At 40.7% G+C, this 12,026-nt stretch overlaps 1 protein-coding gene across 2 annotated transcripts in view; it reads left to right on the forward strand.

Annotated features, from left to right (window-relative positions):
* Positions 1-7,159: 7,159 nt before the first annotated feature.
* NTF3 (neurotrophin 3) overlaps positions 7,160-12,026 on the forward strand; it is a 53,975-nt gene continuing 49,108 nt past the window's right edge. Inside the window, exon 1 of one of the 2 annotated variants that reach the window (XM_009969708.3) lies at positions 7,160-7,405. In XM_009969708.3, coding sequence (XP_009968010.1) covers positions 7,388-7,405 — 18 coding nt within the window. In that variant the 5' untranslated portion in view covers positions 7,160-7,387. Of the gene's footprint in view, positions 7,406-8,080; positions 8,122-12,026 lie in introns of those variants that run through there. The other variant, XM_032995083.1, reaches the window with a different exon arrangement.

A 12,026-nucleotide genomic window follows, 5' to 3' on the forward strand; every position in this document is an offset into this window, starting at 1 on the left:
ACATTCCTTACAGACTGAATTTTACCTTCCTCTCCTTCCAAATAAAAGTGGGGAAGGATGGATTCTGGGCAAAATACATTTGTCAGTTATCTTGGTTAAAAGAGAGACACACGACAATGAAAAAAAGGTATTCCCTTTTTTTGAATCAAGATCAGAAAGGGCTTTGAGCATGCAAAAAAACGCTGCTGCCTGTTCATACAGTTCCTCAGGAGTAGTCTTGACTGTAAGGGCAGTGCATCCTTGATCAGCTATCTTCATGGGCATCTCTCTCACTGCATGCAGACCACCAGCACATATCATGCCTGAGCTCAGCACTGCGTGATGCCTCCAGGCTTTGGTCCCTGGAGCCCCACATGTTCCAGGGGGCAATCTGTGGCTATACTAGGAGCTGCCTTTGCAAGCTTGCTTTCCATACAGAGGGCAATCTGAGCTTGAGAGCAGGCTCTGGGCTTGTGTGTTCCCACTTAAGTCCATGCCACTTGCTCAATCATGACTCTTTGAAGAGTGCACCTTAATGAACTCACATTGAGGTCCTGCTCCTACCGTGCATGGACGACCCTGTTGAAATCACTGCTTACATCTAATACTAATAAGCTAAGTGTTGCTGGGCGCCGAGGCCAATGGACATGGAACAGCCCATGTCTGTGCTAACGACCTGCCTGCAAGAGGGTAGGGGCACACGGACTGCCTGCTGGGGATGGGCCTGGAGCGGTCCAGCTGCCAGACCTGCCTGGAAGCTCCTGGGGACAATGTGGTTTGAAAGAGTCCCAGTTCAAGCCAGGGACTTCCTAAGAGTTCACTGGTTCACAGGTAATCACAGCGAGCGTGAACTTAATACTGTAGACAGATGCATTAAATGTTTTGTCTATAGACCCTGAAAGATTGCTTCGGCAGGTAGATGAGTATACTGCCTAAGTTTGGGAAATAACCTATTTAAAAAAAAAAAAAAAAGATAGGCCAGGACTGACAGAGAGCATAGTTTGGCCCAGAATTGTTTAAAAACCCCTGCCTCTACATCTGCATTAGCTCAAACAGGACTTTCAGTTATAGGCTGCCTGAAAGTTGATCCATGCCACGTTTGTTGCCCTGCCCCTCCTCCAGCAGATGTGATTTCACACTAAGCTTTTAGAGAATTAAAACGTAGAAGCTCAGCCAAATGGGCATCAGCATCCATCAGATAAAAAGTTTGAATAAAATTTGCTCTAATTCAAATAAAAGTGCCTTGTAAGGTCAGAACACACAAATACTGTCCACAGGGTGTGCAAGCTAACGCTGAGAAGTGTCCCACTGACTTCAAAAGCCAACTTCTGCTATTAAACACACCTTGTCAGCTGTGCTTTGAATCAACACTTTTTCTGTTCTATCAAACATAATCTCAGAATAAAAAAAAAAAAACTTTAACAAAGTTCAAGAAAAATGTCATTGCCCAGTCGTATTTTTATCACTACACTAACTTTTGTTGCTGCTTGCAAGTAAGTGAGCAAGGCTGGGGAGTATTTCTTTTCATGGAGTGTTTTACTATTTTACCTTCCTTTCTTTGCCTTGCCTTATTTTCTATTTCTTCCATTAGGGGCAAGTGACAAATGAGAAGAACACCTATATTTGACACTAAGATTAGGAATGGAAACACAAAAGTCAGGACACATTTCCCTGTGGCTGGAGTATTATCAGATGTATTTGGTGGAATTGTCTTTCATTTCAGTGATGGGTTACCTGCTTCAGTTTGCCATGTCAGCAAACCAGCAACGCTCTGAGGGCCCTCACTTTGGAACTGCTTGACTTAGTGGTAGATATTTTGGGGTTTATTTTTTTATTTTGAAAAAAAAAAAAAAATTCTCCTTTCCTTTCTTTACATATTCTCCTTTCCCTTCATTCTCTTTTAACTTGTTTCAGATATTACATTTCCACTGGACTTCAAATATACAGAAGCATCAGTCCAGGAGAGAAAAACAGTACTGAGTTTTACCTACCTGCTGGGGAAATTTTAATGTGTACTACTGTTTTAGTAAGCAGCTCTGCTCTGTGTAGCAGTCAATTCACCCAGTGATAAGTCCCTCGGTGTTCCAAAATGAAGCATATAGATATCTAAAAGAGACTTCCTGAAGGATTTCACTGGGGAGTTTTCTTCAACAGCTAGGTCAGAGCACTGAGTACATGATGTTACAGAAAATATTTGTTTTCAGAGATGATGTAAGTCATACAGTCATGGGAAAGATGGGCTGAGCGAGCCTACTTAGACCTTCCTTTCCCTCAGTGCAGGATCAATTACAGCCTTGTGTGTCCTGGCAGATTGCATTACCCTGTTGGTGTGGACCTTCAATGAGGCAAATCCCACAGTAGCCCCAGGCAACCAGTTCTGGAGCTTGGGTTCTCCAGTTTTCCCTCATGTCTAACTTGAACCTGTGTTGCTCCAACTTATCAATCCTTGATGTGAGCTGGCCTCTTCTGTGCAGAAGCTTTTTATGAGCTTCGAGTATTCAATCATAACACCTCTCAAGTTTAATCTTCTTTGTAGGCAATTCCAATTTTTCATTTTTCATCGTATGTTATGTTTTAAACTATATTACACATTTAATCATTTCTTCTGTCATTTTCCTGGTCTTGTCTGAGTGGAACTTGGTCAGAAATGGATCCTACATCCCAGTAGATGTCTTACCAGAATACTTTGTGTATCTTGCAAGCTAGGCACCTCTTTATATGTCCCAGTGTGGAATTTATCTTCCTTGCAAAAGAATGGTGCTGCGATTCCAAATATCTTCTTCATCATCTATGATCATTAAAACCTGAAGGTACCTCTTCCCGTTTCCAGACTAAGTGCCAAACTTCTTCATGTAGCTTTAATTTGACTTTTTTCTGAGCATTTGTGTAAGTAATAAAATACTTTTTTACAGATAGGCATGCAAGTTCTCTTCAACTAATTTGGCAATCATAACAAATGTTTAGTGGCTAAAAGTATGCTACAAGGAAGATTTTTTTTGTTTCCTGAAATGGTGCTTATCATCAACTGACCTTGTTCTGATGCAATAATTCTTAATTATTCCTGCAATAAAGACTGTCTCTGAAAAAATTAGATATCATCAGAGAAAGGCAAATATTACGTTAAGTCCAAAATACATGCTAAACTGCTAAGTGATGTAACACATCAGTATACTAGAGAGATTTGAAATGATCCATAACTCTATTGCCAAAACATAGCTATATATTGGCAAATGTAAGTAGGTTCCCTCTTCTATATTACATAATATATAGCTTTATTTTGATCTAGGAGTACAAATCCCTACATTTCATTAAACAGGTAAACTTTGACATAAAAATATTTGTAAAACCCATAAAATTCTGGGCTGAATACTGCTGTGTTCTGTGTGTGTAAAATATTTCACAAGAGAAAGTGCTAGTAGTTGTACTTAGGTACAAAATAGTCTGTTACTTATTATTTTAATTAATACTATATTTATAATTCCATTTAATCTCACTTTGCTAATTTTCAGTCAAGAAAACAGGTTTACAGGTGAACTACATAAAAGCTAACTCTGTGAAGTGTATTGCTTTAGGAATAGCTCTGAAGAGCAATGGCTTTCAGGGTGTGAACCTAATTTATGGTTATTGCCCTGCATTTTTTCCTTCCTCCCTCTTGGCATGTCTACAGCTCTGGGTACATGTTTTTCGCTGTGTCATCTTTGATCTACCATGTTAATTGGTATAAGCTGTTGTAATTATTTTAAGAATTTATCAGATTACTTTTTAATGAAAGAGGAAAAACTGCAGAAGACAACTTTCAAAGAAATGTGTATCAGAACCAAATTTGACCTCATTTGTGAATCTTGCTTGGAATATCTTTTTAATACATCTAATTTCTCTAGCCTGGGTGCAAGAGTGTAAGGAAAACTCAGATGTGAGCATACGTAATGGCTCAAGTTCAGCACTAATGCAAGTGTGTGGAAGGCCAATGTCACTGAGGTTTCAGCAATTCTTTCAGCTCTGAAATTGTACCACTGATATTCTTAAAATAATATTTCAATAATGTTTAAATAAATAATTTCTAAAATAACCTATGATTTCTCACCACCATTGCCACCAATTAAGGAAAACTATGCTTGTATTAATTTTTAAACAAAACATTTACAACACATGCCAGGGAATAATCTTTTCTAGAGATGTTGTCAGACCCTTTATTAAATTCTGGAAACTCAAACAAAAGTGATTTGGACATTTGAAAGGCTAGCAGCCTCCTGTATTGAAGATCTTAGACAAAATATTCAGAGTTAATCTTCTGCTTCCACTTCTTCTTTGTATTTATTTCAAAACCACCACCTCATAAATGGAGGGCCATATGACTGGACCCTATTTCCATCGCCGGTAATTGTGTCTGTCGATGCATATCAAAACTACCATGGGAACAGTGCAAACTTGCTGAAGCGCATGTGGTGTCCCTACAGACATTCCCCCTTTTTAGTATCTATTCCGGACTTCAACCACAAAGTGGTGCTGTTGCAAAAGCTAACAGTTAATGGGGAAAAACAGCTCACTGCTTTTATAATGACCCAAGGCATGCTTTAAACCCAATAAAATTTTCATCCATTTACATACTCACATGCATATGTTCTCTATAAATATTCAGTTTTTAAACTTCAAATGCAATTACAGTGACATCTGTTAATATGTAGAGAAAAATACTCGTCTTCAAAGTATATAAAATGTTATACATTTTGAAGTCTGATCAAGTGCCTAATTAATCAGATCAATGACTAGTAATTATTCTGATTTAAATCCCCAGAATTTAAAGACAACTTTCTACAGCATGCTTTGAGCAATATTTCCAACTCTTCAAGACAGAACAGAGACTTGTTCAAAGTAACATTTTTTTTTTTTTTTTCCTGTGTCAGAACCTCAGATCCAAGGGTAACACATAAAATAAGGTGACCATTTGGGAGCTTTATTGTTTCTCATCAAAAATTCAGAAATATGTTCATGGTGTAAAAAAACTCCACTTGTGCTAAGGGTTAGCATTAATCCCCCCCACATACCCAAAATAACAGATGAAGATGTAAAAATATCTAGAAAGAAACAGCATCAGAACAACAGAAATGTCTGTAGAGGAAAGGTTGGAAAACTGCAAGGACCAAACATGTCTCCATTTTCTATAGCTGTGAAAACACCCCGTCTACAATGCTTTTTACAGTGCACACATATTTGGCAAGATTAAGGTGTCACATCTCAAATTACAAGGCGTCTCATTGCCCACAGACCCAGACACAAGTACAGGGCAAAACCCCTCAACTTGTGCAAACTGCCCGGCTCTGACAGCTTTGCCTCCCATCAGAGGCAAGCAGCCCCTCTGCCTAGGACATTTACTCGTAGCCTATTTATTTTCCTTCTTTTTTTTTTTTTTTTTTTTTTTTTTGTGGCTAGCTGTAAATGCAAATTTCCCGGGCTAGGGCTGCCTTCAGATGCTTAACCCTTTGCCTGCCTCTGGAGGAGCATTCACCAGCCACAGGAAAATTTTCTATTCCTAGCACTGTTTGTCTACTTCAGGAGATTAAAAGCTGAGTCACATTTTGGGCATTTCTCAGATCTGACTACAGTGCCGGTGCTGGGGGGGGACACAGGATTTAATTCTGATTCCCTCCTCCTAGGTGAAAAAGCTCTAATAAGGATGGAAACAGTATTCAACCAAATGGTAAAGACAAAAAGGATCTAGAGTTATCCAAGGTTTGAGTGGGTTTTTGATTGGCAGAGCAGCAAGATACAGTACAGAATTCTTGGGAGGCAATCGAGGAAGATGACTCTTTGCTTCTCCATCTGGGCAGTTAGAGGGAATGAGCAACTCAGAACTTATGATACAGACACAACTTGTTGAGTTCAAAGTTCCCTAAATAAGATTATTTTACAGTTAAAAAAAAAAAAATAGATAAAGGATAATCACAGCAAACAACACTGACCATATTTCAATCCACAGTGGAAAACATTTCAGTAAAACTGTGACAACTACCTAGGTAGATTAAAATGTCTCAAAGAAGATGGTACAATGCTTTGACAGCATGCAAGGGATAATCATCCTTACACGGGGAGGGGAAAAGGAAAAATTCCTTGGTTAAATAGCAAAAGAAAAAACTTAATGACCTAGTAAAGGAAGTGTTCTTTAAGAAAACAATCTGGTGACTCTTAATATTTGAAGTGTTGTATCGTATCTTATATGACCATGTTCTTATGCTTATGACTCGCTCAATTATGCTAGAATCAAATAGAAAAGAAAGATGACTTAAGCATGTAAATTTAGAGGAGACTTAGAGGCATGCAGCTATATTTATCAGCCATCTCTGTGAGCGATCACTCTAAATAAAAAGTTTGGAAACCAGTCGCTGCTGGTTGCTGATGAACTTTCCATGTTTTTGGCACGCGCCATCCTTTACTTAATGGACTAATCTGCAAATCAAAACAGGAGGAATATCTGGACACAAATCCATCCTAAGGTCTGTTCTTAACAGTGGATATTTCTCCCAACACTTATTTTTGTATTATGGAGGGTGTTTTGGTTCCAGAAATGCTAACCAAAGAAATAAATTTGTCTAATATTTGGAAGTAATAAAAAAAAAAAAATAAATAAATAAATAAAAAAGCGGAGCCAGAGGGAGAGAGCAGAGGCTTATGGCATTCTAGTTCTGTGTCTCTATTTCACCTGTTTTACATGTCCTATAATGACTTCTGAATATGGGTAAGAATAGCAACACATGCTGGCAGTTTGACCAAAGGGTGTGCGTGTGCATGTGTGTGAGTGTGCATGTGGGAGACAGAGTGTGGGGAAAGGAGAGGGAGGGGGGGAGTGGATGGACCATTAGAGTGCAAACACAGAGACATTCTTGCAATAAAATACTTGTCTTCTGAGAATTGCAGTCCGGAAGAGATGGTTATGATTTAACAAAAGAATTCTCTAAAATGTTCCCTGGTGTTAATACTGTTCTTAATAATATGAAAAGATTTTGCCAGGAAGAGGAAGAAAACCGTCGATTGGATTAAAAAAAAAAATAGGCACATGACGTTTTTTTTAGAGCACATAGGGGAAAAAATGACCTTTGTGACAGTTTTGTCATTTTCAAAAAAATGCTCCAATCTCTGAAATTCCCCAACCAGGCAAGGTTATTATAAATGGTAGGTAGGGAAAGCAGAGCATGGCAATAAAGGGGTTAATCTGCAGAGCACAGAGCCATCTGGCTGAGCTGGTTTGTTATAATCGAGCAGATTATGTTCACGGGACTCAGAGTTTAAGGCTCCTCTCCCATAGAGCAACTCTGCACAACCCAAGCAGACCAACTTTGGGACTTTGAATGAACATATTTACATCCACCTTTCTCTTCATGTCGACTTTTCTGGAAACATTCACACGGATGCCATGGTTACTCCTACCACGGTAAGGGAAATTTGACGTTTTCTAATAGGGTCCTAAGAGGGCGGGGAGGGGAGGGGGGGAGAGGGGTCCTTTAAAGAAGTATAATGGGGAGGAGGGGGTCTCGTAAGCAGTAGATCTGTCCCAAATGTTGCCTTTCCCATTGTGCCTCCTCCTTCCCCCACCCCTACTTGCCCTATAGCTTGCTTTAGTCCTGAGGTTCCTCTCTCCTCCTGATCTGCATGCTGTTGTTCAGGTCCCTGGCAAGGAAACAGCAGAAGAGAAATATGAGGTGCTAAAGGAATCTGATTTAAGAGGCAAAAGCAAAGAAGACTCTTGGTTTTAAGAGGGAAACCAGCAACTTCAGATATAACAAAAGGGGTTGCAAATCTTGAGCGTGGATTGCAAAAACCAGCCTCAGCATATGTAGCATGCTTGCCCTCAGGGAAAGTTAGAGCCCATGACAAGCAAAGTCAAAATACCCAATTTCTAGACCTTGCCTGTATCAGGTAACTAACTTCACTGGAGCCTTCCTTTTTTTTGTGTGTGCCAGACACTGGAAACCCTATTCATGACCTTTGAATCAATCCCCATTCTCCTCAAACCCAAACACTAAATTCTCTGGAAGGAACTGGAGATCAAAGGATTCCCTGCACATCTGTGTCTAGGTGAAAAAGAATCACTCACTCTGGGCTAGGATGGCAGGAAAAGTATTCTTACGCGGCAATTTCCAGCGTTTGGTAAGTGCCTTCTAGGAATGCAGCACACAACTAATCAACACAGACACACATATAGAGAGCAAAATAGAAAGCTGTTTCTCATCTAAACAGCTGAAATGCAGCTTAAAGCGTCAGTTACTGATGAATCCTTATGGAGACACCAAACTGCTATTAGCCAAGAGGGGAAAAAGTCCTTGAATGGTTTAGATAGTTTTCTGATCAGTTCTTAATCCTTCATTAAAATAAACGGGAAAGCTCTGTGTTGGTCCTATCTCTTGAACTATAAATATGCAGTATCCGGAGAGATGGATATTTTGGATTGAATAGGGCTGCTATGCGCACATTCTCTGGTTCCTATATTGCAAAACCAGTTATTTAGAGATGACTCTGTGTGTGTGAGGGGGGGTTGCTTCCCCCTCCCCACCCCCCCCCACTCCCCTTTTTTTAAATAGACAGGGATGCATGCTATATGGTCCAGTAAATTGTTATGAGCTACAACCTTTCAGAAAGCACTCTTTGCTCTTAGGCTCATGTGATTTGTTGCATGAGGAGTGCAAATGGTATGTAAAGTTTGCCTTTACATTGTGCCTTCAGGAAAATACCCAGACAAATAGGAGAGACATTCTCAGGCACAGAAATACCTGATCTGTGCAAACCTGTAAGTGGAGGAGTGGTGCAAGAAACACCTATAAATAAGATGTAAGAAAAAGGAAAATCTAATAAAAGAAAAAAAAAAAAAAGAAAAACTCACTTTGTGGCAAGGCAGACAAAAGCAGTAGAGAATGGAAGAGAGTTCGGCACGATTCCAGCTGCTAGTAGTAAAAAGACTGGTCTTAGATACACGTGTCAGTACCAGGAACTCTGTGTGTGAGCATGGTGGGGGGAGGAAAACTAGACATGATTGCAGGTGGTGGACACAAAATATGGGGAGAAGAGGATGTACCAGCAGAGCCAGGAGGGGAGAGCTTTGTGTAGAAGGGTGCTATATATTGAGGTACGCAATACATGTAGGTGGTTTTTGGTTGTTGTTGTTTGTTTGTTTGTTTTGTTTTTGTTTTGTTTTGTTTTGTTTTGTTTTGTTTTGTTTTGTTTTGTTTTGTTTTGTTTTGTTTTTCCAGGGAAAGATGTAAATGGTACGTAGAAAGATAGATTAAGGAGTTTGGAGGGAAACTGTTTCATGCCAAAAATAAACTGCTTTGTGTTAAGTGTTGTGTATTGGGGTAATAAGGGCAGGTGAGCCATGCAAATGTGGTCGGCTTAAAAGGGTAACTGCTGCAGGTCAACTGAAAAAAGAGGATCTTTGTGGGTGGCAAAAACTTTAGGAGCTCAGAAGGGGAAGTAACACTTGAGAGGGATAGGAAAAGGTGCAGACTGGAGGCTGAATGAGCATATGAAAGGGATGTACAAGGATGCTAGGGTCTGCAAGGGGGAGGCAGGGTATGGAGTGGGAGTGGAGGGAGAAAGGTGAAAGCACAGGGCACAAAGGATGTTTGGAGGAGGAAGAAAAATGTGAACTATTGTCTATTTGGAGAAAGGTATGGAAAATAATCAGCTACATGATGCTTGTGGGAGGCGTCTAAAGGAGACACCTTTGATTCTGTCAAGAAATAGATATGAGGATGTATTTCCGAGGAAGGTGTTACAGTATGAAAGGGAAGGCTTGCGTGGTGATGGAAACACATGCCAAGAAGAGGAATGCAGAGGAAAAAATGAGCGGGATGGAGATAGGGTGTGGTGATGGCTAAAGTGTATAGGGACCCTTAAGGGTATGTGACGGGGTAGTTGCTTAGAGATATTTCAGAGAAACTTGAAAGCCTGCTGGAGTATGCTGTCTGGTTGCAAAAGAGAGACAGATCTGGGGAAAAATCTGCGTGAAGGTGCTGTGAGGAAATGCAAGGTAGTGGAAATCATAGGTGCAAGGTGAACTGTGACAGGAATATAAAGATGCGACAGGTCTTGAGAAGCATGAGAATGGGGGAAAATGAGGAATGTAGGAGGTATGAGGATAAAATTAAGAGCTAGGTTTTCTGTAAAGATGCTTAGACAAAAGGTGATTTAGAGGAGGTATAGGGCAAGATAGCATAGGGTGAGAGGAAATTTAGTTTTCTTTGCTATATAGGCAGAAAAAGTAGAGAAAAGGTGCAGGAGTGGCTTGGCCAGCAGAAATAGAGGTTGCCTCCTTACTGGGCAGTGGGGATAACACAGAGGAAGAATAGGCAATATGTTACAGGGGAAGCAGTTGAGGAAAATAATGGAAAGTAAGGAATAATGTGATAGGTGTGGGAGGAGGAGAACACATATATGAAGGTGTGATTTTCTGTGAAGAGAGATGTAACAAATGTGCTTATATCTCTGTGGTAGGTACTAGCTAAGTGAAGCAGCAAGAGGGAATGGAACAAATGTGCTAGCAGAGAAATTACTAAAGATATAAAGGGGTAGGAGGAGAAGGAATGGGAGGGATAACTACCTGGAGGGCCATATAAGCCACATGGCTGTTCTAAGGTCAAAAGTAAAGTGTGAAGTGTGTGGGGCGACAAGTGGAGTTAGGATTTGCAGGGCATGAACTGGAAGTGAATGGGAATGACAGTTCATGTTATGAGGGGTGAGAAGCTTAGTGTAGGTTGACACACAATGGTGTGTAAGTGAGGAAGGTAGCTGCCACTTCGTGCCTGCTTGTAAGGGCTGTGTAAGGGAAGGTGAAAATAGTGAACAATTATGTCTGATAAGAGGATTGTGCACACAGTATGCTCAAAGTAAATGAGGGTAGTGCAGGTAATGATTGCAGACCTTGCTCTGGGAGAAGGAAAACAGCTTATGGGGGAGGGAAACTTGATGAGGAGTGGGAAGAAGTTTATGATGGCTTAAGCCATCTGTAGCTATCTGCCTCCTAGTTTAAGGGAGGCTGTCTAAGTGTGCAAGGGGCTGTACATGCATGCATAGCAGCATGAGAGCAGGTTGGGAGTGAAGTGCAAAGGGAGAGCAAGCAAGAGGCACAGGTAAATGCATATAGCCAGTGATGATAGGTGCACAGATATATGAGATGCTGTTTTTGTGTGCGGGTCAGATGTGTACAGCGAGTGTTGTGCGGATGCGACTGGCAGAGTTGTAGAGGGAGGCCTGTGATGAGAACGATCCAGCCAGTCCACAGGGAGAAGCTGAAATCTTGAGGGACATGTAAGAGTCCTGGGTTGCTGTAAGGGACATATGTCTGTGTAGAAGTTACAAACACGCACCCAGGAAACTGTGCTGATGTGTAAAATGGCTATCAGAGGCCAACTGGAGAACCACGTGTTCACTGCGTTTGTGGCACAGCTCTCCATGTCGAAAGAACTTATGTAAGACACACAACAGAGGTGAGTTTCACCAGTGCTAAGAAGCAATGTTTGCATTGAGAAGGAGGGTAGGAAAAGATGACTAACTGAGAAAATGGTTTGGTGCGTGGGTAGCAATAGGACTGAATGTGCACTAGATGTGCTTGCCTTCTGCATGACGTGCACAGCAGGCAGACTCTCCTTCAGAGATTTTGCAGGCTTTTTCTAAAGAACTACTGAATAATCCCAAGAAAATCCCAGGATGTCTATTTACACCGACTTAATTTGGACGCATAACAAAGCACCTTATTTGCATGCCTTAAAACTTTAGTAGGCTACTCCTGGCACAAAATGGCAGACAGATTTATCTAGGACGAGTTCACAGGGCTATTAGGTAGTTAACAGGACTGGTGGATGAACAACCATTGGGTTGAAGTACACCTAGTGAGTTCAGCTGTCAGTCAAAGGAAAGAAGAAAGTAATAGCTTTCTCCATGGCTTGAAGCACTACTGGGGTAATATGCAGCTGATAGAAGGTTTAAAACATAGAATACATCTTGGGTGTGAGAGAGAAACACTAAGAACATATTTCCCTTCAAAATAGTCACATATATTG

The sequence above is a fragment of the Tyto alba genome, unplaced genomic scaffold (genome assembly GCF_018691265.1).
Source record: "Tyto alba isolate M040663 unplaced genomic scaffold, T.alba_DEE_v4.0 Super-Scaffold_21, whole genome shotgun sequence".
NCBI lineage: Eukaryota > Metazoa > Chordata > Aves > Strigiformes > Tytonidae > Tyto > Tyto alba.